This window comes from Myotis yumanensis, unplaced genomic scaffold, assembly GCF_028538775.1.
Source record: "Myotis yumanensis isolate MYYU_CA2020_CCGP unplaced genomic scaffold, mMyoYum1.0.hap1 SCAF_4, whole genome shotgun sequence".
NCBI classification, from domain to species: domain Eukaryota; kingdom Metazoa; phylum Chordata; class Mammalia; order Chiroptera; family Vespertilionidae; genus Myotis; species Myotis yumanensis.
In genome coordinates, this window is record NW_027223755.1 from 84,673,096 (window position 1) to 84,695,406 (window position 22,311).

Sequence of the window (22,311 nt, forward strand, 5' to 3'; positions counted from 1 at the left end):
GAGTTGTTCCCTGTTTTAGGCTATCTATGTATATAAAAGCCTAAGTGACCGAACGACCAGTTGACCAGTTGACCGGTTGCTATGATGAGCACTGATCACCAGTGGGCAGATGCTCAACATAGGAGCTGCCCTCTGGTGGTCAGTGCGCTTCCACAGCCAACCTCCCGCTGCTAGCCAACCTCCTGCTGTCCCTCCCCCTGGCCGACCAACCTTCCGCGGTCCCTCCCCCACCCAGCAGGCCAACCTCCCGTGGTCCCTCTCCCCAGCCAGCCGGCCAACACCCCCTGCTGCCCCCCTCACCATCGGCCCCGATCGCCAGCCAGGCCGAGGGACCCCACCTGTGCACTAATTCATGCACCAGGCCTCTAGTAATAAGTAAAGCTGACATGAACATTCATCTTTATGTGGACATGTGCTTTTATTTCTTTGCAGAACTACATAGCAGGAGAATGGTTGGGTCATATGGTAGGCGAACTTAGAATATTTTTATTTATTTATCTTTATTGTTGAAAATATTACTGATGTCCTCCTTTCCCCTACATTGTCCCCCTTCACCCTTGCCCTCTTCAGATCTCCCTTGTACTATTGTCTGTCTGTGGGCTATGCATATATGCATATAAACTGAACTTAGAACTTTTAAAACAATGGCCAAACTGTTTTTCAAGGTGGCTGTACTTTTACATTCCTACCTGTAGTATATGAACATTCCTCCACATCCTTGCCCACACTTTGTATGGTCATTCTTTTTCACTTTAGCTATACTAATCTGTATGTAGTGATATCTCATTGTGGTTTTGATTTGCATTTTCCTAAGGACTACTGATGTTAAACACCTTTTCATGTGTTTATTCACCATCTGTATGTCTCTTTCAGTTAAATGTCTATTCAGATAAAAATTTTGCCCATTTTAAAATCAGTTTGCTTTCTTTTATCTACTTTCGATAATTAAAAAAAATATATTCTCGATACAGTTTTTTAAGATAGACACTTTACAAGATTTTTCAGTTAAATGGTGTATCTCTTCATTTTCTTAACAGTGTATTTTGAAGAGTAGAAATTTTAATTTTTGATAAAGTGTAATTTATCAATTTGTTCTTTTATGGATTGTGCTTTTGGTACAATATCTAAGAAATCATTGCCCAACACAAGGTTACAAAAGTTTTCTCCCATATTCTCATCTACAAGCTTCATAGTTTTAGGTTTTACATTTAGATTTTTGATATATTTGAGTTAATTTTTCTAATTAGATTGAGATATAAATAAAATCAAGTTTTTGCATGTGGATATCTACTTGTTCCATCAACATTTGATAAAAAGATTATCATTTCTCCCCAGAATTGCTTTTGCATTTTTGCTGAAAAACAGTTGTGTGTGTGTATATATAGGTGTGTGTGTGTGGTCTATTTCTGGACTTTCTGTTTTGTTGGATTGGTTGATTTTTCTATCTTTATGTCAATACAGGGTTGTGATTTTAATGCAGTGGAAGGTAGCAGTAGAGAACACCTTCTTTACTCCTCACCTAACCCACTTTAGTATTAAAATATCTCACTGATTTGCTTGTTACCGTCATTAAGCAGCCTGAGTTCAGTGATCCTTTCTTAAATATTTCTAACAGGTGACAAAGTATCTGGCACATAGTTGCTAATTTGATGATTACTTTTTAAAAATGTGAACATGAGAGATGATCTTTTGAATGCCATACTCGTTATTTCGTTTGTAATGTAGTCTCCTCTACTTACTGAAAACTTTAGGTCCTGAAAGCCTGTCAATAAGTCCGTATGTTCAAAAGCTTGAAGTGGGTGACCAATGTGAATATATCTATGCAATTTTTAAGTTTTAAAAAGAGCTGTTTTTTTGTTTGTTTCTTTCTTTGTGAGTTTTTCACTTCGTATGATCATTATAAACCCTTTCACTTCTTTTGCATTTGGGAGAAGTATGGAATCAGTAGAAGCATTCAAAGCAGTACAAATGTAATGCAATAAATCAACAAAAGATTTGATAGACTAAAATGACAGCACACATACAACCAGTAGAGCCTTTTGATGGTGACAGGCACAGCACTCCCCCCCACTTTGTCTTCATTGTTTTTTTCTATACAAGTCCCTAAGATCAGATAACTAATAGAACAGGTTCTATACAAATTGCACCCCTCTTTCACAGTATGAGTACACATGGGCACATGCAGGCATACATACCACAGATGCTCTGTAACTGATGAGCTGCCCTTAGATTAGTTTGGTTGGAAAGTTAGCTGGAGACTTTTCTTCTAAAACCCATTTCATACAAGGCAGACAAATCATGCCCTCGTTTTCTATTGTCTCTGGCTTCATCTGTAATCAGCAAATGGAGCCCTGCAAGCCCACATAGTGTTTCATTGGCAAATTGTTACTCTCTCCCAGTTTGCACAGCACTGAACCATCTCATTTTAAAATTCAGGAGTGGCAGAAGAAACCAGCAGATGATTGGAATTTGGGATAAGGGAAGTCAAGAGCAAGATCACTTACTTTGATCAGTTGGTCTCTGAGACTCTCAGTATATGCACTGCCATGACCCTGCCCACCATCACCAGTGACCGAAATATCACATAATATCAACTCTTCAAGAAACTTATTCCCATCTGTTGTGCATGGCTTATATATTTACCTCGTCTAAATCTTTTGACCTCACTGCCAGCCTTCTGTTGTTGGCTGTCTGACTTTCTTGCTTGCTTCTACTGTGATTGTCAAATGAATGCCTTAAAGCATTTTTCCTGATCTCTCTCTTATCCCTCTGCCCTCCTTTACATTCCCTCCCAGTGCTTGTTTGATAAATGCTTTCCTTGATGAGTATGGGGCACAATCCTCTTATTTTCAAAGAGCAATGAAGGTAATTCTGAAGGATATTAATTTTCATTGAGAATCACTAGCCTAGGTCATGGTAGACTAATAAATCATTAGGCCTTTAAAAATCTTTTATTGATTCTACAAAGTTATTTTACAAACTAGACAGTTTTACTCCACATATTGTATGTAGCATTATTTTATAGACTGCCTATGTTTCTTTAAGGAAATTCTTAAATTAGTTGCTAATAGTTTGTTGGTGGTGGGTTTGTGGATGTATATATGTATACCAGCAACTTTCAACCAGTGTGCCCTAAAACATGTGATATCTGCCTATTTAGTTAGGGGCACTGACCTCTTTTCCCTTAGATTGCCACATAAAAAAAAATGACAACAGCCAAAACAACAATAGCCATCTGGTGTGAATGAATCAAAATTATACCTATTTTTTATTTCATATGTTTTGCTGTGCTGCGGAATTTTAATAATTAGTTTATATGTGCCACGAGAAGAAAAAGATTGAACATTGTTTATATGTTTACGTATACACGTGTATGTAATCAGGTGCACAGCTCTTTAGACTATTAAAGGCTGATTGCCTTTATAATAAATCTATTTGTCTTTTATTCTCATTGTTTATAGTGAAAAGTTTTTGTCATTTTTTTGCCCCAAGACAGTCAATGAAAATTAAACGATTATTTTAATATATGCATAATAAGCAGTCAGTAAATGTTTATAGAGGGAATAAAGAAATAATGGCCTATTTTATTCAGGAATTGTACTAAAGGGCCTATATAGTAATTTATAAAAACTATACCTTTGAAAGAATTAAGATCATCTCTAGTCTTTGAAAATATAAACTTCTTATATAATAAAAACCTTTAAAACACTGTTCATTTCTTCTTTACCTGTTAAGCCTCTTCTCTACACACACTTTGTTCTGGTCTCTCTTCCCCTTCCCTCCCCACACCCTCCAGAGTTGAAAATCTCAATATTAATTGGAGCTAAGATGATTGTACTGCTGCTGCTAAGACTTCAGCAGGTCTCTTACAAGCTAATGTCACAGCATGGGGTCTATTTGTTCTGTGTAGCTGGTCTGCAGTACAGTGAGAATGCCTTGATTAATAAGCTACATGAGAATAAAATGAATTTGGAAAAAATTATACATACTCTCATAAATATTAATTCACATTTGTATGGAATTGCACATAATTTTCAATATATTGGAGCACCTTTGGTATGAAAGATTTGGTCTCTAAAGAGAGAGACATAATTTTTTTAAAAGCTCAGTTGATACATTATTAAATATCATTTGTTTATTAATCTGATACTCCACATGCATGTGATGCAGGGCAATAGGTGGGTTATATCACAAAGAAAGGAGGTGTGTGTGTGTGTGTGTGTGTGTGTGTGTGTTACCCTGTGTGGAGTTTATATATTATTCTTAGAAGTGGTACAATTTAATCATATTATATAGAAGCAGTCCATGATGGAACTCACCTGGCTGCTTCTGCTAGCATTGTCATTATACCTGAGTGTCTTTTCATGATAGCTGACTATCATGATTACATGTGAGACTAAGCACTGAATAGTTTGAGCTGAACGGATGTCTGACATAGCTGGCTGGTAGTGGACACTGGGCAAAGGAATAAATATGGCAGTCTTTTATTGAACATTTAACAGGAGTTAGGCACAGTGTACAAGGTTCTGAGAATGTGGAGTCAATGGCTGTGAACACTTGCTTTGATCTCAACTCCTCCCCTGAACACACCTCACCACATCCTCATTGAATCAGGAGGCCTGCCTCTTCAATGGCAGAGGGCACATCATTGGCAGCGATGTTAGACCAGAGGTGCTCATTTGCCTTATGAAACTGTTATCTTTGATATCTTTTTGTTCCAAGGACAAGGCTTTTCTTTTTTTCTGGGGCTTCTTGCTATTTTCTGTGATCCTTCTTGTGTGCCATCAGTGCCTGCTAGGTTTCTTGGTTTTCTGCTTTAATCAACTTTTCTAGGTTGCTTTACTCTGTGTTAGAGGCAGCCTGGGATATTATTAAATCACTAGAGGCCTGGTGCACGAATTTGTTCATGGGTGGGGTCCCTCGTCCTGGCTGTCAATTGGGGCCATCTTGCCCAGCCCCAATCAAGGCTGATAGGGGCCGGCCAGCCGGGGGCGGGACCGCGGGAGGTTGGCAGTGGGAGTGCACTGACCACCAGGGGGCAGCTTCTGCATTGATCGTCAGCCCCCTAGTAGTCAGTGTGCATCATAGTGACCAGTCGACCCATTCGGTCAGTTGGTCATAATGGTCGCTTAGGCTTTTATATGTATAGATCGTTGTGGTTTGTAGGTTTGGATATTTTGACTAGTTGTCGTATTTATGTATTTATTTATTTATTTAGCAAGTATAAATATATGTGCCACCTATTATTTGCCTGACTGTGTATGTGAAGCTCTAGGGTTACTGAGATAAACAATACTTACTCCCTGCCCTTGTCCTTTCAAGGATTTGTGCTACCAGCTGCCTCTGGGCCTTTGCACAAGCTTTTCTCTCTGCTCAGACTTTCAAATCTAGATCAAATGGCACTCATGTTTTCAGCCACAACCCCCTCCTCTGGACTGGACTATTTCCCCCAACTTTAGTACCCTTTACCTTTTCTTTAGAGCAGTTAGTTCACTTGCCAATTACACATTTGTGTGATTTGAATAGTATTTGTCTCCTAAATTCTAAACTCCATGAGGTGAGGATTTCCCCCCTACAAAATTATTTCCTTAGCACTGTAGGGCACTGATGAGTTTGTACGTGGTATATACTAGTACTAGGTGCCCAAAATATATTTGTTAAATGAGTGAAAGCTTGAGAAGATTGCTTTTGTATTATATAAAGGTCTCCCCGAATAGGCAGCATTACAAAAAGTCCTTGAACTAGAAAAGAGAGAGCTAGGGAAGGGAGGTCTTTTGAGGCCAAGGCAAAGTAGTCATAAAGGTCCGAGGTCCCCAACAATTGTTGTGTTGCTTATCTGGGAAAAGTCATTGAGGAGGTCTGTGTAAGTCAAGTGGGGAGTGTTGGGATATAGTAGTAGAAGCAGTGCAATAGATAACTGCTTCAAGAATATTGGCTATCATAGAAACCCACACCTGAAACCTATCTGATTATGTTGCCCAATGTAACCCCAATACATTTAATAATATAAAAAAATTAACTATGACAGAGAGAAAAGAGGGGACTTCTGAGAAGGGAAATTTTTGCTCTTGTTTTATATTATTTTTCAATGTGCATTTAGGATTATAGACACAGAGAAATTAGGTGGAGGTGAGGAGTTTCATATCCAATCATTTACAAATGATACAGTGCCATTTTGTGTGTGTGTGTGTGTGTGTGTGTTTGTGTGTGTGTGTAATCCTCATCCAAGGATATGTTTCCATTGATTTTTAGAGAGAGTAGAAGGGAGGGGTTGAGAGGGTAGAGAGAGAGAGAAACAGAGAGAGACAACAGACAGAGAGATAAAGGCATCGATTGATTGTCTCCAGCATGCACCCCTACCTGGGCAAGGGATTCAACCTGCAACCCAGGTACATGCCCTTGAGTGGGAATTGAATCTGTGACTCTTTGGTGCAGGGGCTGATGCTTTAACCACTGTGACATCAGTCAGGGCAGTGCCAAATATTTTTAATTTTAGTGTTTCATGTGACAACATTTCTCAGGGATTAAAAGACATTTACATGTATGGAATCAAGTCATCACTGAGCCCATTTTACATATGGGCTCATAATTGCAGTGACTTACTCCAGGTCTCATAATGTATAATGTCTCAGGGCTCAAACCCAGGTTCTTTGGGATCTCAGTATATCCTGAGCTGCCTGCAGACACATAACTTACTAGGTTGAGTGGCCTCAAATTCTTGCCTGTAGTTTCTACAGATGCTACTTTTTATTCCAGAACATCCATTACCCTTCTATTACCCTTTCCTCCACCCCCAACCACACACAGGAATAAATGAAAAGTTGCTTTTGATCTTGGTGATAATATTGTTACATTTTGCAATGAAGATGTGAATTACGGATGCTCAGAGGAACTTGTGGTGAAAATATAATGCATTAAGGAAACATCTTAATCGTATGAATTGACAGTTTCCTTCTTGCTGGCTCACATCCACCTGGCCCTGGTATGTTGAGTCTTATGCTGCTGTTTTTGAATAGTGCATGCACTTAGTACTCTTTTTTTCAAAACATAATTGATGTACCATCTTGGGAAGTGAGTGTATTAAGCCTCCTTGGGGAATATTGTGTGCTGGACCCAGCACAGAATCAAATAGAAAGCCATTGTCCCAGGAGCAGTGAAATCACATTTAATGGACAGGTACTTTGTGCTTAGTTGAATTTTTTTTTGCCCAATAGGAATAGAAAGGATATATTTATGGTGGCATTAGGAGCTAAGAAAAATTAAGAGCCAAGTTTCTTAGTTTTCAGTATTCTCATATCCCACTTTCCTGTCCTTCCCACCCTCCCTTTTAGTAAACTCATTTAACCTGTATTTTGAGTGTGACCCTAGATACCTATATAACCACCACTTCCCTTTCCTTCTCTTCTCTTCTACAGAAAGATGTAGCACTTAAGCCTCAGGAACGTGTGGAGAAACGCCAGACCCCTCTGACGAAGAAGAAACGAGAAGCACTTACCAACGGCTTGTCCTTTCATTCCAAGAAGAGCCGCCTCAGCCACCCACATCACTACAGCTCAGATCGAGAAAATGACCGCAATCTCTGCCAGCACCTCGGGAAGAGAAAGAAGATGCCAAAGGGACTCAGACAGGTGAGGAAGCGTGGCTTTGTTCTTTTCTATGGCTGAAAAATCCCCTCCTTAGGTACCTGTTCCTCAGTGGTTCTTCCTAACAGGTGGAGAAGATATCCGTGTGGGATGCTGGAAGGCTGCCCTGCAGCGCTTTGTGCTTGCTTCTGAAACAGTATACCAAACCAAGCTCAGTGTTTTTTGTTATGATTTGAAACTTCAGCATGGCACCTTTTTAGTCAGATGTGCTCTGTGTAACAAAGCTCGAGATGCTGCTGCGATTGGCATTCAGGGCAGGCAGACTAACTGAAGTCTTCATGGTAGTCAAGGTAGCCCAGCTGGTAGGGGAGAGGTCCTCATAGTTAGGACAAACAGAACAGGCCGATTTGATCACATACGCCGTGTATCTAAAGGCTCTCAGGTGCGAAAAATGGTTATCTACATGCAAGCAGTGCCTTGCAGAGGTTTAGATCTTCCTGGGAAGCTCAGGTATTGTGGCATGTGGGAGAGCAGCAGTGAAGAAATGAATTTGCCTTTTGGATCCTTAGTTGCTCTCTGTAGCCCATAATTCAAGACTGTCTCTCTGATCTTCTGACTTTATGAAAGTCTGGTCATGAGGTTTACTGGTCTGTTAATAATTAGGTTTCAGTGATCCACAAGAAAACATAGCTCTTGGCATTTGGAGAGCCTTTCTGCCTGTGGAAATCCCCACATGAGATAGATTAATAATGAGAAACAAAGCTACTTATAGCAGTTTTTCTGCACAAGTCCGGAGGCTTTAATGCCCGCTGAGTTACCTGTGTCCTGGGTGTGTTTTGTTTGTTTTTGGCGGGACTACTGGGTGGGGTTGACTACCACTTGAAGGAAACAGAGCAGGTGCTCTAATTAGTAGCTAAACAGGTAATTTCTAGTTTGCACATGTTTCTTTGCAGAGGGGGAAGTTCTGGAATCATATAAAGCAGTGATTCCAAAACCCACAGGTCATTAGAATCATATCATAAGCCTTTTTGAAACACAAATCCCTGGCCCCTCCCTAGGACCTAATGAATTAATCTCTAGGGGAAGAGGCACATACATTTCTAGTCTTAGAAAGTTCCTGTTTGGTAGTGGTAAGTTCAGTTTGGAAATAATTCTTATAAAGCATCAAGAATATATTTTTGGTGAAGATTTTTAGTTAAAAGATTGGAAGGACCGAAGGCTTCAATAAATTCTAGTGGGCATTTTGGGATTAGAGTTTAACCTGATGGGTAATAAAGGATATACTCCTGAGAAGACATCTAAAGTGATATATTTCAACATAGACTCTGAAGAATCTCAGGGAGTGTCCCCAAACATAATGTACAGGGCAGTTTTTCTAAAGGAGCATGTGTCCTGGTATAAAATGCCAATTTGCAGTTATATTAATAAATAGAGGCCCGGTGCACAGATTTGTGCACCAGTGGTGTCCCTTGGCCTGGTCTGCAGGGATCGGGCCAGAACCGACTCTCCGACATCACCCGAGGGGTCCCGGATTGTGAGAGGGCACAGGCCAGGCTGAGGGACCCCACCGGTGCACAATTGGGGCTAGGGAGGGCCTGCGGGAGGGCTTCAGGGTACGTCTGGCCCGTCTCGCGGGGCCAATCGGGACCCCAGAGGGACCATGGGAGTGCTCCAGAGCGTATTTGGCCCATCTCACCCAGTCCCAATTGGCCGCACCCCAGCAGCAAGCTAACCTACCAGTCAGAACGTCTGCCCCCTGGTGGTCAGTGCGCGTCAAAGTGACTGGTCAAAAGGTCGAACGAACGGTCGGACACTTAGCATATTAGGCTTTTATTATATAGGACTATTAACATTTATCTAATGCATGCCATGTTATAGTCATTGGATAAGAGAGTTTGTGTGGTATAATCTGTAATTCTCACAATATTCATAGCTAGTAGGTAATATGATTACTGTACAGATGGGAAAGCTGGGGCCCAAAGAGATAAAGTGGCTTGTTTCAGGCCACTTAGCAGTGAGGGATTGAACTGAGCCAGGGTTTATACCCAGATTTCTTTGGCTTGCTTATTATCTCTCTATGTTCTGCCTTTCTTGACTGAGAAGAGGATTACGCATGAAGGGATAGAGAACTCCAGGTCATCGAATTTAGGGGACCTACAATGTAGGGGTTCTAGAAATTACTTGAGTAGTTGGTCAGAGGCAGTGATTTTGGTCATAGAAATGGCCTATGAATGCACAAGAAGGAACTGAATAAAATACCAAGTTCAGAGAACAGAGAAAGGTGGCAAGCACATTTGGATGATGGTCTATATTTTTATTAATTTATTTTTCCCATACAGAGTGGGGTGGGGGAAGAAGGGCTATGTTCCATAAACAGTGATGTTCTTGTGGTATTTGTGACTCCCAATTCATGCCTTGTGTGTGAGATATATGAGAAAAGTAATTTTTCCCAGTGGACAGGTTGCAGTGTAACCACCACCTCTCCCCCAAGTCCTCCCCCGCAACAGGGTAAGCAGAAGCTTCTTACCCTTTCAGGCAAAAAAAGAAAATACAATTTAATTCTGAGTCTACACTAAGCCATGGTTCCTGATCCTTGACACTCTTATTCCCAGACCCTGACTTGTCTATTCTCAGTCCTCACAACTTTTCTTTCTACATTGTCCTCTGGTAAAATGGTTTATGATTATAAAGAAGGCTAGGACTCTATGTCTCAAATTTGAGTAGCTATTGATCCTAATGATCAGCTTTTTGATGCTAGAGAAATCAAACCTATCCTTGTTTTAGTTAAAATATTTGAAAAGTAATTATATTGACTCCCTGTTATGAATCAGGGAGAAGGAAAAATGTATCAGATTTTGGCCTTTATAAGGGATTTAAGAAGAAGTGGTCTTTCTTATCTTCAATGTTCATGCCAAAATATACTATCCAAATCAAGTGTTATTTTTCTAATGGAAAGGGAAGCAGTTGATAATTGAGATAAAGACCTAATACTTTTCATTTGCAATATTCCTAGAGTCACATGTGCTGCTATGAAAACCCTGAATAATTCATGGTCTGTTCCTGCCCATCAGTAAAATGAGAGGTTTCTCAGGCCCCTTCCTCCGAGTTCCATGTTTCTTTAAAATTGTGACCAACGGCCTGGCCAGTTTGGTTCAGTGGTTGACATTTGACCTAAGAACCAGGAGGTCATGGTTTGATTCTCAGTCGGGGGGATGTATAGGAGGTAGCTGATCAATGATTCTCTCTCATCATTGATGTTTACAAATCTCTCCCTCTCCCTTTTTCTCTGAAATCAATAAAATATATTTTTTTACAAGTATGAGTAACGCAGAGATATATAATGCTGTTGAGGTCCGGAAAAGAAGACCATACTAGGTCTGAAGGTAATTTAGATTTTGGGTCTAAATGAGTGGTCCTGTGAATACACTTAAAGGAGAGGAGTGATAGGCATTCCTAGTAGGAGAAAGAGGCACAGCTAGTTGTGTGTTAGCCCAAACAAATGCCATCTGTTGTGTTATCCTGGGTAAAAGGTGACAGGTTGAGTGTTTAGTGGCCATAGTATCTGTTCAAAAACTTGTGCTAAGGATATTTGCCATTGCTTTTCTATCTTGATAGATGCTTGCATACATCACAATTACTTATTTCCCTATCTTTGCCGCTTATCAGATAAAGTAACTGAACCTGACCATCTTAGCTGGGAGGGGACCTTGACATGAGAGTTGGCCTTAAGGAGAATTTCTAAATTAATGGATTGTTGTTTAATGCCTCTTACTGCGTGAGTTCTAATGACAAGAGTTACAGATGAAAGAGGGCAGTAGGAGCTGAGAATCTAGTCTTTATTTTTGACTTGGTGAGAGTAGATTACTTTTGCTTTTTATTAGGGAATGGTACTTTCTGAGCAGGCAACTAAATGCACAGCTTTCCTATAATTATAGGAAGATGTTACTCCTTAGTGGAGAGGAAATAATAGGATTTCCCCCTGTCCTTGAGAATCCATTGAAGGCAACTAATGTTTTTACTGTGAGAGTGCAATTAGTTTTATGAGAATTGTGTAGTTCTAAAATCAAACTGCTTTTTCCTACTTTTGCTTGATTAGAAAATATCTTGTTTTTCCATATTGTTCAAAGAAAACTTTTAACCAGCACTTAATCACGCCAAAGGAAATTATTTGTTGTATTCTATTTTTAAGCATAAATACATACTGACTTAGAAGATGCTCAGCTGGCAACTGTCTTATAAAATGGTTGCATTTTTTTAATATGGCAAATTTGAATACTCTCCTTAATTTTTAAAGGGGTTTGAACAAATAAAGAAAGGAACAAGCAGCCTGGCCAGTGTGGTTCAGTGGTTGAGCATTGACCCTTGAACCAGGAAGTCAGGCCACATGTCTGAGCTGTGGGCTTGATCCTCAGTAGAGGGTGTGCAGGAGACAGCCAATTGATGATATTCTCTCATCACTGATGTTCCCCTCTCTTTCTCCCTCTCCCTGCCTCTCTCTGAAATAAATAAAAATATATACAAATATTTTTTAAAAAATAAAGGAACAAGTTAACTGTTACACAAAAGAGTACATGTCTTTCTGACCCCCCCCTAGGCCTATATTTGTCCTACACAGAACTGTTTTGCTCATTATGTGAGCACTCAACCATTATATAAAAAAGTTTTAGCTCTTACTAATAGGGGCATGTCAGTTTCTTGTTCCTTCTTAGACGTGGGAGAGGGAAAAGCAAAAGAGAAGTTGTATAGGTCCTCTCTGTAAGGAGCTTTATTCTCTAATTGGGAGACTAAGTCACAATGAAATAACTTAGAACACAATGAATTGATGTGTTGCCAGGATTTTTAGCCAAATTATGACTTTCTCAGCAGCATTTTTTGAAAATTTAATTCTTCCTAGTGTTTTGAGTTTTCTTTCATTATATCTAACTTCTAGACCATAAGGGATGTTTTAAAATTTTAGTATTTTCTAGTTTAAAACACTGAGTGAACAAAGCACTTTTAAAAATAGAGGCAATGAGGAAAAGTTGATGAGAGTTCAGAGAATTCTCAGATTTGGTTATGAATGGATATTTCTAAATCTCTGTTTAGTCCATTAGTCTGTCCTTTGTGTCTCTAGTATGAACTGAACCAGAGGATACAGGCTTAATTGAAATAGGAGGAATTTTGGGATTATATGAACTCTTCTGATTAACAGACAACAGGATGGATCATCAAACTAAATTGTGGAGCCTCCTTCCTAATTGAATTTTAGTTGACAAAAATGCATTTATCTAAGGGCAGAATTTCCCAGATAAAGATGTAACCTATTGAAATTGCTTCTAGCCATAGAAGAATACCATTTGAGGGGAGAATAAAGGAATTTGGGATTATTTCAGGAGTCTAGCCAGGTAGATTCTAAACTTTCTGGTGAGAATGGCTTATGTAGGAATGCCTTATGTGGTTTTAAAATCTTTATGCAAATTGAACTGAGTAGGTATTGCTTGTAAGGAATGGAAATTTCCTCTTCTCTCTGAAAATCTAGTATGGTGGTATTAAACTTGGTGGAGGATGTGGAGTTTACAGTGAAGATAACACAATTGTATACAAAAGTGTAAACTGGGGGTACCAAAAATGTACACTGATTTCTGGAAGAAGAGGGATTGATCCCAGTGCCACGCCTTTAAAATTAGAGCTTTTGTTAGAGCTATGCCTGGTGGTTGCATCTGCTTTGCATGACTTTATTTGGAGTAACTGATTGTGTGGGTACAGAAGAGTCCAGGTGACTAAGCCACCATCTGGACTTTTCCTTTTCCTAAGGGGGCAGTGTTTCTCATCCGTGCTCTTTTCCTTTGAGTGCATTTACTACCCGAGGCCGATCCTTTATTTCAGTTGGACTGACTCAGATTGTCTGAGGACTTCTCTGTGAGATGTGTTACTAGTAGAAATTAACTTGCAAAGGAGGATTCATAATGGAAAACTTTGATTAAACAGACCCAGTTAAAGTCACATTTCTGAAGAGCTGCTAATTAGTTTTGGGTGGAAATCCAGACTGAAATCACACAGGTATTTATCCAGCTTGACTCTAAAGCCTACAGGTGTCTGGAAATTAGAGCACTTGAAACACTGATATAGTTAGGAACTTTAGTAATAAAAGTATATATGAACTTTGCTCTGTTATAATGTTAGATGACTGAGGGAACCTTGAGCTAGAGTCAAGAAATATGAGCTTCAATTAAATCATTTTTACTTCATACTTCAAAATTTTAAGTTTAATGTGTTAATTGGGATTTCACTTGTTTTTCAAAAAATAGGTAGTCACATGAAAATTACAGATATTAAATAAATCTTTAATTTTTTCTTATTATGAATTTAAGTTGCACATTACTTTTTTTCCCTTTGTTGAAACTACAGGAATAAGAATAAGAACATATAATGAAGGATTATGCGAAGAAAGATTGGCTTAAAATTGCTCTTAGAATCTTGATTGAATTGAAATAAGAATAAAATGCTAATTTCAACATCAGTTACTGAGGAAACCCCAATTCAGGCTTATTGCTGTTCGGAATTAGTTGTGCATTATATTGGAGGTATTTGGAAACCTGAGACTAATACAATAAATTATATGAAGGGTGTTTTGCTTTCTTTTGTTTTAACTTGGGCATTTGGGAGCAGTGATAGTTTATGTTTTGAGGTCTACAATTTTTTATTACATGTCTCCTGACACCTTACTTTGTTGTCTGGGATATGTTGTCGGCCCTGAACGTTAGCAAGAGTGAGCATAAATATTACTCGACTTCAGAGAGACAGATGTGTTTGGAGTGATGTGCCTGGTAATAAATTTTATCCCAAGTGACTTATATAATTCTTAATTAAAACTTAGTAAATATTACTAAAAATGGACATAGCACGTTGACTATTATCTCACAAAATAAAAGTGACAGAAATAAAATAGGCTGACAGCAATGAAAAGAATGTCCAGTAACTCAGCTTGAGCAATCTTGAGTCCTACAGTAATTGTTCCACAAAACAGTGAAGTTCATTAGTCCTGAATTAAGGATTTGTTATATGTATGCAAAATTTTACTATCAAGGGCCATTTAAATCTCATGTATTGTAGAGGAGTAAGAAGGACAAAGTGTAGACATGATTTCCAGCTCTACCTGCCATAAATTCCTATAATATTAGTGATTGAATGGTGAAGGAACATGTTTTTCTTGTAACAAGATTTAGCCATTCTGCCTTTAATAGTTGATGGATGAGGTTAGACAGAACTCCTTTTCTTCATTAAAGACTGCATTTTTGTGTTAATTTCACATTTTCCCTCTTCTGATGATAAAATGTTATCTGCATGTGGTCAGATTTTAATTGCAGAACACGAAATAAGCCTCTGTGTGTTCTGCATTCTAATCTGCTCACAGCAATCCCATCTCCACACAAATCTGTACATGACAGGTAGTGAGTGGGTGGTGGGAGTGGGTGGGTGGCTGTGTGGTTTGCAGTGGTGCTGGTGGGAGCTGAGCAGATGGTTGTGATAGCCACGTGTTGCGAGATTCCCGTGGGAGTTGATGGTGGTGACAGGCGACTCATAATATGCTATTTACAGTTTGGGTTTGCAGTCTTTCAGTGACATCTGAATGCTCTTTAGCAACTGCTTTCATTACTGCCTTTCGAGGAGCTACTAATTGAAAATGAAATTGTGGGTGGGCTTTAAGGCAGGCACAGGCAACTGTGTGTGGTAAATGTTACTTGAGAACTGTTGGATGTCTTGATGCCCAATTTGTAATTATTTTTCCAAGGAGGAAAAGCCAAAGGTGCATTTGAAGAGTCAGTATTTTCACAGAGGCAGAGCTGAACATCTCATCCTGCCCAGAGAGCCAACTGTGCACTCATTGGGCTGGAAACCAAGCCATCTGCCTACAAACTCACCTTTGTGTGGTTCTCTTTAAATGCATAAAACTTGTAAGGTTATTTTAAATCTGCTATCATCTTGTATTCTCTGTTAGTTTTTTGTAGGATACCATTCTTCTTCCTCTGTTGTTCACAGAGTTAGTATGCAGGACAAAATGATTATGTGATCTCTTGAACTTAGAGACATTTATATTTAAGTTCTTGCATGTACCTTTTCTTCCTGTAAACCTTTTTTTCTATGATACAATTCTGTTGAAGGCAATTAGTGCCCCCAGGCACTCTGAGGGAAGAGGAAGATGGTGGGTTTGATTGAAATTTGACAGTGGATAATGTTCTTGATTCTCTTTTGGCTGCCTCCAGGGATTGTCATTTCTATTACATCTTCAGAGTAGTTGGCTAAAGCATCAGTAGCATTTCTGAAATGGTAGCTTTTGTAAGTGTTTATATGTTGAATTATTTTATTGCCCATTCTCAAAATAGCTTTGAACGGAGAAATCTTGTGCTGAACAAGGAATGACCTCCCTCTTGGAAGTGCTGTTAGCTCTCTTTTTAATTAAATATGAAGATAGAATACAGTATTACTGCATTCTTTTTAGCTTTCCCTTGAACATTTCAGTGAATAGTATGAAGCAAAATTATACTGAATTTATATGCTTTGTTTAAGTAGGACCGATATTTGCTTTTAGAGAGTCCCTGAGGCTCGGGCCTAGGGGACCTTTATGACACACCCCTTGCTGTACTTAACCCTCAGTCCCATTAGACCTGCTTTGTCACCGGAACCCAACTGTTTTAGTGCACTTGAGCTACTGCTGGGTCCTAATGATGTCTAAAAGAACCTATTTCAGCTTTCTCAATGAATTCTGGAGCATTGCTTATTGTTACAAGATCCGGAGATTTCATACCAAGCAGATACAGCAAAGTTCTTGCTGGAGCTTTTGGTTCTTTTCACACCTAGGGGTGTGAATCCTCACCTTTGTGCTCCCAGACACACACACACACACACACACACACAGAAGCAGAAACCAAGTGCCTCACAAATGCAGGCAGGTCCTGTCTGGGGCCCACCTGGTGTCTTTCCGGAGGCTGCTGAAACACTTTACCTGCATTCATTGATCACAGCTCTGCAGAAGCTGCCACTTCTCCCGTGTGTCGCCTACAGTGATGCTATTGTAGCTGGTCTCTCTGTGAAAACTGTTTGCACCTGCGTTTGCTCAGTAAGTGCTTGTGTCATATGTTTTGAAATCATGTAGTACAAAGGTGGACAGGTTCTGCTTGTCAGTGATGGTTTTGAGTGGCTGAGATTAGCTCTAATTAGATTGAGAAGCAATTAGCTGCATTTTCTGGATAAGGAACATACAGAAAAATGTTTCTCAGAGGGTGGTCTTTGGACTACCTATTTCGGAACAACTCTGGGGCTTTTGTGAACGTGCACATTCCTGGGCATCACTTCCGACTTGTGGAGCCAGAGTCCCCTGGGTGGGGATCAGCATGTTATGCCAAGTCCTTAGGTAACTCCAGTGCAGATGCTGTATGAGTAATATTTTTAAGTAAACTGAATTGTACTCATTTTTGTTTTTGGAAAAGGGAAAGGAAATATTACTAGGTTGTTTGCAAAACGTGACAAATTAAAACATTTTTGAAACATTTTGTGTGAAAATAATTTTATGAATAGTAGGACTGTGTTCTTGTTCTGTATATTTACTAATTGAGTTCTTTTCCAAAATATTATTGGCAAAAAAAGAAATGCTTCTGCCAAATGCTATAGGTATTATGTTACAGAAAATAGTGTTTTCAAAATGGCTACTTTTTGGTAGGGGTTTGTAGAATAATTGTGTTGTATTATTCTCTCCTTAAACTTACCAACTCCCTCAAATAACACAGCTTTCATACACATGGTAACTGGAGTTTTTCATTATTCTTTCTTTTAGGTTCTATTTATTTATTTCTTCCTTCAGCACCACAGTGGTGTTGAGCTCTTAAACTGTATAAGTTTAATGAGTTCTCCGTGTTACAAAGTTTGGTGTTATTTGGTGGCAGTATTGGGGAGCAGGTGTGAATGAAATCTGAAAATATTGCCTGTTTATTTGTGGGGATTAAAAATCATTAACTGTTTTCTTCATTACAAAGAAAGCTTTGGCTTAATAAAATGTTATACTTGAATTTCTGGTTTGGGTTCCACAAATTCAAAAGGAAATATTTTCCTTTCTAAAATCAAACATAATAAAAACCCTCAGAAGAATTTTCATTTAAGTAGCAAAACCTACACTTATGATTTAACAATTGCCTGAGGTGTGTCAACAGTAGGTAGCATTCATTTTTAATGCATTGCTATGAGACCAGAAATGCTGTTACCCTGGAGATGTGTGAAAAATGATCTACTGAACAGTTGCTAATGAAATTATCATATTGTATGAATAAGATTATTAATAATGACTTTCGATTTAAAAAATACTATCATCAGACTTCCCAAAGAAATAAGGAGGAGGATGGGAAATGCCTCTGCCTTTAAGGTGAAATATAAAGCTGGACAGTGGACCCTGCACTCACTGCTGAAAGGCTGAATGGTGCTTTTCTAAACTTAAATAACCCATTTGTGTAGTTGTCACCTACCTCCTACCTCCCTGCATTAAAACCCTAAATCTGTATTTCTCAAATGGATGTGGCAGTGAAGGAGGATAGGGAGAGGCACTGAGGGGGTGTGATTGTGGAGCTGTGTTTGAAGCGGGGGGGGGATATATTGGACTTAAATATTCCCTTCATCCTCCAGGTAGAGCGAAGAGACAAATTGACATATCAGGATATTGAAGGGGAAGGATATGGAGTTTAAAAAACTGTTTTCCTAGTGATTGGTACCTTGCTCTTTGCCTTCTCTTCAGACCTGACAGCCCATCTTACTCCTTCTCCATCGCTGAGCTTGCCTTCAGGCTACATTTTCAGCTCCTTGGCTCTCCGTTCTTACTTCTTCCATCCAATGCCTCTTGCTTGCTTCTCCATCCAGCCAGGATTGCATGGAAAACCACTCAGATTAGCTCTCAAAGTTGCCTTTGCCACCTGGTTCCTTGCTCCCTTCACCATGATGGCCCTTTTCACTCAAAATCATATTGATATTTAACAATACAATACTTATCTGGTTTCTCACTAAAGGTCAGCATTATTTCACTCATTGCCATTGTACTCTCTTGTTAAAAAGATTTCAGTGACCCATAACCACCTAAATAAGATCGAAGCCCCTTAGTGTAGGACATTGAGGCCCTAACTAAGTTTGCTTGAGCATACCTTCCCAGCTGCCTCTCCTTGTCCCTACTCTTGTCCCTACTCTCCATAAACACCAAGCTGTAGCTCTGTTGTTATTTGCATAAGTGCCGTTCTTACTCCACACTCCTGTTCCCTTTGTTTGGAATGGCCTTCAATAGTCATATTTATTTTTCGATGGCGACTTCAAATCTGCTTCTTCTTGGGCTTTTATGATCTTTTTCATCAGAATTAATTATATTTTCTTCAGAACTCCCATGATCCTTTATGTATTACAAGGGTGACCTCAGAATGTACCACCTAATGTATGGCTTTTCTGAGAGTTAAAGAGGGCACCATTAATAATTACCTTGGAACAATAAGCATAAATCAGGACTTTCTGGAAAACTGGAACATATGGTCACTCTATAGTCCACTTTTGACCTTTTTCATTTTGTACTCTCTTGTAGAGTTGGCTGCATAAGTCTCCTTCTCCCCAGCTATAGTGAAGCTCCCTGAGGACATTACTGTGTGACACAGGGCCCAGGCTAGTGTTGCACATAGTGAAGTAAACCTTTAAAACCATGAGCTATCTCTGCCTTGAAAAACTGAGCTACCTTTCCCATGTTCACATTTTCATTCTTGAGCTCCTTCAATCCATTCTCCATAACACAGCCAGTGTGATCTTTTAAAAATATATATTGGATCATATCATTCCCAGATGCAAGTCCTCTTAGTGGCTTCTCAGGGTATTCACATTAAAACTCAGACTCCTAGGCGCTGTTATGCACCATTATCCAAATCCCTGTTTCTTCAGCTTCACTTCATGTTACCGTCTCTCACTCAATGGTTCCTGCCCATCTAACCTTCCTTCATTTCTTCCGATATGTGAAGTTTTTTCCTGTCTCAGGTACCTACACATCATGCTGTTCTCTCCACCTGAACTGGTCCTCCCTCTGCTCTTTGCGTGCTTCTTCCAGTCCTTTAGGCCTGAGCTGAAATGTCACCTTCTTAGAGAGGCTTTTCCTGGCCATATTTTCTTTCACCCTGGGTCTGCCCTTTGCTCTCCTTTGCTCTCACCTTTGCTCTCACCTTTCTCCTTTGCACTCACCTTTTTTTATTTTCTAACACTTAACACTTAATGTATAATTATAGATTTTTATTTCTGGTATCCTTTAAAGTCTGTCCCTTCTGCTGGACTCTAGGTTCTCCAGAAGGAAAGTAACATACTCATCGTCTCCACTATAGTGTTTGTAGCACATAGAAGAATGTGCTTGATAATTAAAGTTGCATGATTGAAGGTTGGAATAATTATTTTTCCAATTGACAACATTGCTAATCACACACCCTTGTTGCATTCCAACATTAATTGCTTACAAGAAAAAAAAAAGCCAATACAATATGACCTTTGTTTTTCCTCTCTGGGGATATGAATGTAAAATGAGATACTGATCAGCACATACACACCAGGCAAAAATTTATTCCAAGAATATGGCTTCTGCTGTTCTCTATGGAATGTCACATAGGCTGTCTTCCCAGTGTCCTAGCCTATTAGGATAGTAAAATAGCTAGTGCTGCCAGGAAAAGCTGGCCCGGGCAAACTGCAGCCTTCCATTTTCAGAGGTGATCCAAAAGAGACCAGACAGGCACCAGAGACAGAGAGGGGGGCGGTGGGAGTGAGGTGGAATTTACTGAGCACTCTTTCACGTGCAAATATTTATGTGGGGCTCTACTTTTTTACCATAAAAGTACAAACTATTTCTAGTATCAGCATGAATAGCCGTCTTTGCACTGTAAAATTATTGTCCCACATGCACTCTGTCTAAAATATTTTGACTTTAGAAAAGTTTAATTTTATTTCCTTTTAAAGTGGGCTAATTAATTCATTCTCCCCATATTTCCTGGTTCAATAAACATTTACTGAGCATCCTTTGTGTACAAACCTTATACAAAAGACTCTGACATAGCAGGAAGATGTATACCACGGAAACTCTGCCCCTGCTACATTTACAGCTTGATGCAGCCATCTATCTATCCTGGTGGAGAACTCAGCATAAGGGAGGCTGAGACTGATGGCCTAAGTGCAATTCAAAAGGAGACACTTGCTGAGCATATATTAAAGAATGAATACCTTCAGATATATGTATTAAGGTTCTTTAAACTTGTGTCTTTCCATGCTATTTTTCTTGACCTCCCCTTTGCCTTTTTAAGAAACTTTGAGAATAATGCTCTATCCCAGTGATGGCGAACCTATGACACGCGTGTCAGAGGTGACACACGAACTCATTTTTTTTGGTTGATTTTTCTTTGTTAAATGGCATTTAAATATATAAAATAAATATAAAAAATATAAGCCTTTGTTTTACTATGGTTGCAGATATCAAAAAACTTCTATATGTGACATGGCACCAGAGTTAAGTTAGGGTTTTTCAAAATGCTGACTCACCGAGCTCAAAAGATTCGCCATCACTGCTCTATCCCACCGAATGCATCAATAACTGTTAGAATCAGTGCTGTGATGTTTATCAGTTCTCTCGGTTCTTAGTTTACAAATAAAGGCTTTGGCATTCTCATATTTTTGCCTGCAATTTACTGGGAAGTACCTGGATAAGTAATTTTATTAAGTAATCTTAATGGCACTCCAGAGTTTCCAGAAATTGCCTTTTTTTTCCGACATAGACCACCAAAATAGGTATGTTTTCTTGAAGTGATTTTGCTGTGATTACATTCCCAGTTGTGCCCACTTACCCATGGAACTCTTGATATCAAAAAGTCATATTTCTGTCCAGAGATTTAGCTTTTAATGCTGATCTACTCAAGGCAGAAACCAAAAATATGTTATCGCTCTTTGTCATTTCTATTTACTTTGGAAGTAGATGATTCTTTTCAAGGAAAGTTGAACTTAAAATATTCTAAAATATTCAAAAGAAATATTTGAATGGAAATTTATTCCCCAAATTTATAGTGAGAATACTGATGGAAGATTGTGTAGTTAATGATCCCAGGATTGTATTTTAAAGCAGTTCCCAATTTGCTAACAAGTTTTTTTCCCCCTCCAAAAGATAATTTGTAAATTTGTTTTTGTGTTTGGAAATTCTAACTTTCTTAGAAATTGTTAAAAATAGTGATTTCCCAGTGAATTTCTAAAAAAAAAAATGTTCTGTAAGATTTACTCTTCCTCTTGCACTACTCACTTTCTCTTGGTATCCACTCATTAAATTGACCATGTACTACTATAGGCAGACAATTTTAGGTGCAAATAGCAAACAAAACAACAAAGATCTCTGCCTTAGTGGATGCTGTCCTTTTAACTGCAGACAACTTCCATTTAAATGTTCAGCCCTGACCTTTCTTCTTAGCTTCCAGATTCATAAACTCAGGTGCTTATCACAATTGTGTTTTTTTTCCCCTTCATTGATTAAGGTATTACATATGTGTCCTTATCCTCCAATGCCCCCCAACCACCCACCCCCACTCATGCCCTCACCCCCTGATGTCTATGTCCATTAGTTAAGCTTATATGCATGCATACAAGTCCTTTGGTTGATCTCTCCCCCTTATCACCACCCTCCCCTACCTTCCCTCTGAGGTTTGAAGGTCTGTTTGGTGCTTCT

General features: G+C 39.1%; 1 protein-coding gene across 6 annotated transcripts in view; it reads left to right on the plus strand.

Moving 5' to 3' along the window:
- AUTS2 (activator of transcription and developmental regulator AUTS2) overlaps positions 1-22,311 on the plus strand; it is a 1,107,415-nt gene that overhangs the window by 280,131 nt on the left and 804,973 nt on the right. For all 6 annotated transcript variants that reach the window (XM_070412831.1, XM_070412836.1, XM_070412833.1 and 3 more), the window contains exon 2: positions 7,416-7,628. In XM_070412831.1, coding sequence (XP_070268932.1) covers positions 7,416-7,628 — 213 coding nt within the window. The remainder of the gene's footprint in view (positions 1-7,415; positions 7,629-22,311) is intronic.